Source organism: Berghia stephanieae, unplaced genomic scaffold (genome assembly GCF_034508935.2).
Source record: "Berghia stephanieae isolate SIO BIC M18660-M18661 unplaced genomic scaffold, UCSD_Bste_1.3 scaffold15, whole genome shotgun sequence".
Lineage (NCBI taxonomy): Eukaryota > Metazoa > Mollusca > Gastropoda > Nudibranchia > Aeolidiidae > Berghia > Berghia stephanieae.
In genome coordinates this window covers 34,161-38,767 of record NW_027622512.1, presented here as the reverse complement: position 1 = coordinate 38,767, position 4,607 = coordinate 34,161, and the positions used below count along the sequence as shown (strand labels likewise).

The 4,607-nt window shown below is 35.7% G+C and overlaps 1 protein-coding gene across 1 annotated transcript; it reads left to right on the top strand.

The window, feature by feature from the left end:
* The first annotated feature begins 3,813 nt into the window (after positions 1–3,813).
* Positions 3,814–4,290, top strand: LOC144961127 (uncharacterized). The gene has a single exon (XM_078894436.1). It carries the CDS (start codon positions 3,814–3,816, stop codon positions 4,288–4,290), a length of 477 nt encoding a protein of 158 aa, XP_078750562.1.
* The last annotated feature ends 317 nt before the right edge of the window (positions 4,291–4,607 follow it).

Below are 4,607 nucleotides of genomic sequence, written 5' to 3'. Positions count from 1 at the left end.
CTTATTGGTGGAGAAAAAGACTCGGTATTACAAAGCCTTGGAAAGGGTGGCTCTCTGAGAGAAAGTCAACTCTCGTTTTGAATGTGTCACTGATAGTTGCATTTTAAAACTTGAAATTTATATAACTTATCGTCAATATTTATGTTGAATTATTATGTTTTCATGTAGAAAAATGATTGAAAGTTTCTGAAACAACCAAAAACTGAAATTTGATAATTTTGACCATTTCCACTTTAAAACCGGTTTTCTTCGTTTTCCAAATCCCGACTTAATACCGCTTCGAGGCGGAGGGTCACATTTACCACAATGTTGGAGTCAGACTACATCGATGTTTCAGGCCTTTTCAGCCATCGCCAGTCTTGACGATGGCTGAAAAGGGCTGAAACATTGATGTGGATTGACTCCAACATTGTGGTAAATATTAAAATAATTATTCGCTCCATTGCTACATGTCGAGCACTATTCGTACCATATTTGTATCCAACACGATTCAATATATATATATATATATATATATATATATATATATATATATATATATATATATATATATATATATATATATAGAGAGAGAGAGAGAGAGAGAGAGAGAGAGAGAGAGAGAGAGAGAGAGAGAGGTTATGAGGATGTGCCAAAAAAAGTTCTTTTCATGTGAGTCACCACAATTTAAAACCCAAAACAATAATGATTTATTTGGAAAACTAAATGAGATATTATTCGTTTTCATCAGTTTGTCTCGGTTTACCCTCTCCTTACCAACTACAGGAAAATCGTCACATTCTAACCAATGCAACCACCATTTTTAAAATTCAAATTACTCTTGTACCTACATCATAAAATTTAAAGAAAATGAATAATGTGTTCTAGAGAATGTTTTGCTAAAGAAACTAGATCACTCTATGTATCGCAAGAACTTTATTGCTATTGTGTTTGAATGATAAAAAATCTGTTTTTGTGTTAGTTGGGTGTGAATCTTTGGGGAAAATCCTAAAAATGGCTGGTAAGGAGAGAGTTAAATAATTTTCAAAAAAACTTTGAGGTTTTGGTTTATTTTTAATTACTCGTACCCAGAAAAACTGATGAAAAACATATCCATCTTAGTGTTTCCAAATAAGTAGTGCTGAATTATATGCTTTTGACGATTAATTCGAAGACGACCTTTTGACACAGCCTCATATATATAGGGTGTCTACAATGTCTGGGTACATGTCGTACTTCCCCATCTATTTATAGATTGTGGAGATTTGGCTGCATGATGCTTTTCTTCACTGAAGAAGGGGTCATGTATAGTTAAAATACTATTCATTTACATCAATTTACACATGGCTTTGTAATTTCCTCACAAAACGTACCATGAAAGTAGTCCTAGATGGCACGTCAGCGGATGAATCTCCAGTCATATCTGTAGTACCACAGGGAACGGTGCTAGGACCCATACTATTTCTTTGTTTCATCAATGACCTACCTCTACGAGTAAAATCTCAGATTAGGTTATTTGCCGATGACTGTTTAATATACCGAACAATAAAATCTGCAAATGATCAAAAATTGCTACAAGAGGACTTGAATAGTCTCGAACAGTGGGCTAATGATTGGGGAATGAAATTTAACGCAAACAAATGCTACATCCTCAGCACAGCTAAAAAGTACAATGAGACCTACAAGTTAAACAACACCGTCCTGAAACAAGTCGACGATAACCCATACCTTGGCATCACCTTCTCAAAGGACTTGAAATTGGGGAAACACATTAACAAAATAACCCAAAAGGCAAGCTGCACCCTCGCGTTTCTCCGCCGAAATCTTAGCCACGCCCCAACGTCATGCAAACAAAACGCCTACCTCGCAATTGTGAGATCACAATTGGAATACGGAGCAGTTGCTTGGGACCCCTACTTGAAAGAGGATATTCAAAAACTTGAGAGTCCAGAGACAAGGCGCTCGGTTCATAACTGGGAACTATAAGAGCAGAACCCCAGGATGCATGACAACAATGTTAGCAGAAAGAAATCTCATCGGCCTCCAACAAAGAAGAAAAGAAACCCGTCTGTCATTCATGTTCAAGATTATAACAGATCAAATACCATCAATAAAGGCAGACTCCTTTTTTACTCCACGACCAAACAAAAGAAAATCCGAGTACTCACTTTTGCCAACCACATAACCGAAAACCCCATTGAGAGATACGCCACAAACAATTCGAACTGCTTCAAAATCCCACAGACAAGAACACAAAACTACAGAAATTCTTTCTTCATTTGAACTATCTCGGAGTGGAATGGGCTGGATGAACTGGTCATCATGGAATCACACTTAAACGATTTCAAAGCCCGACTGACATGGGCCCGCGCCCAATGAGGACGCCACTGAAATACAACCAGACCATTGGTTTCTTCAGCGCCAACCATACAGATACAGAATCGCATAAGATTGAGTTTTTAAAGAGGAATTTGTACTATTACCATGTACCCAGACTTTATGAACACCCTATATATATATATATATATATATATATATATATATATATATATATATATATATATATATATATATATATATATATATATATATATATATATATATATATATAAGGTCTGCTTGGGTTTTAAGTGATGTATTAACCTTTATATTGTTTTCGTTATTGACTGAAGAAATGTTTTGCTCCCAAAATGTTCCGAGTTTGGTATTTCTATCCTTTTCAAAGTTTATTTTTGGTCATTATTTTTGTTTTACAGTCCACCGTTTTAGCAGCTTTGTATCACTTCTACTAAGATATGCAAAGATAACATTCGACGGTACGTCATTTATGAACAAACAGCAAATGATTGTTTTTCTTTTATGATCGTTCATCACTCACACAAGATTTGTTGCCTATTAGGTCAGTAAATAGAATATTGGTGTTGTGTTATTGAGGAAAACACATTAGAATAGGAAGGGGTGCAGACTTAACATTATTGGCTGGTCATTCATTTAAAAAAACTATTTAAAAAATGATTGTTTTAAGGAAGTCACACTTTTAGGCACGTCATTCATAAAAAAACCTTTAAAATTATTGTTTTAAGGAAGTCACATTCTTAGGCACATCAGTTATAAAAAAGACTATTATAACATGAATGTTTTAAGGAAGTCACATTCTTAGGAACGTCAATCATAATTTGTTTTTTTTTTAAATCATTGTTTTAAGGAAGTCACATTCATAGGCACGTCACTCATAAACAAAACAACAAAAATGAATGTTTTAAGGAAGTCACATTCTTAGGGACGTCATTCATAAACAAAACAACAAAAATGAATGTTTTAAGGAAGTCACATTCTTAGGGACGTCATTCATAAAGAAAACAATAAAAATGAATGTTTTAAGGAAGTCACATTCTTAGGCACGTCATTCATAAACAAAACAACAAAAATGAATGTTTTAAGGAAGTAACATTCATAGGCATGTCATTCATAAACAAAACAAAAAAAATGATTGTTTTAAGGGAGTCACATTCTTAGGCATGTCATTCATAAACAAAACAAAAATGAATGTTTAAAGGAAGTCACATTCTTAGGCACATCAGTTATAAAAAAGACTTTTAAAAATAATTTTTTTAAGGAAGTCACATTCTAAGGCACGTCATTCATAAACAAAACTAAAAAATGATTGTTTTAAGGAAGTCACATTCTTAGGCGCGTAATTTATAAATAATATTTGATAGCTTTTCTTTTTCTTTAATTATCGCTCACAAAAATTGGCTTCGCTTGCTATTAATTAAAATATTGATTTTTGTCATAGAGAACGCGTTAACATGCTAGGGTATGGATCAGTATGAAATGACGATAGATTCGAGTGAATTGATGGCTGACGTGGATGAAGCTGAAGAATATGTCAGCCAATCAAACGCCATTATTGCTGTAGCCCGGCGAAAACTGAATGAATTGACAACTCCGATTCAGGGCCAAACCAGCTCCCTGTCAAACTCATCATCATCGTTGGGGCTCTGTCAAGGTGGGGCCAGCCCACAACTTCCTAAAATAGAAATATCAAACTTCAGAGGCGACTTTGCAGAATGGCCTTCGTTATTTGACAGATTTCCAGCGATCATTGACAAAACGACGTTACCAGAAGTTGCCAAGTTTAGCTACCTGCAGGCTTCTCTTGTTGGTGAAGCAAAAACGGCGATTGAGGGCCTTGCTCTTACTGTCGAAAATTATAGAATTGCCATGGATATCTTAAAAGACCGTTTGGGGCGAAAAGAACGCATTATTTTTGGACATGTGCAAAATTTGCTAACAGTCGATTTTACATAGTGCAAAAAGCATCAAAGCCTTATGGGCCGTCTTTAAAAAACTTCAGATCAGCACCAGAAGCCTCGAAAACATGGGCGTGGACGGCACAAATTATGGACTGGTGCTCACACCGCTTATCGTCAGTCGCTTACCTCCGGACATCAGACTCATGTGGGCAAGGAAAAGTCACAAAAAGGAAGGAGATTTAGCGTTCTTATGGACTTCCTACACAACGAAATCGAGAATCGTGAACGTTCACAGAGCTGTGTACCTGTACCTACATTACAGAGTCATCGTGAATGCAAAGCAAATCCCAACATTCGTTCTACCGCCTCAGC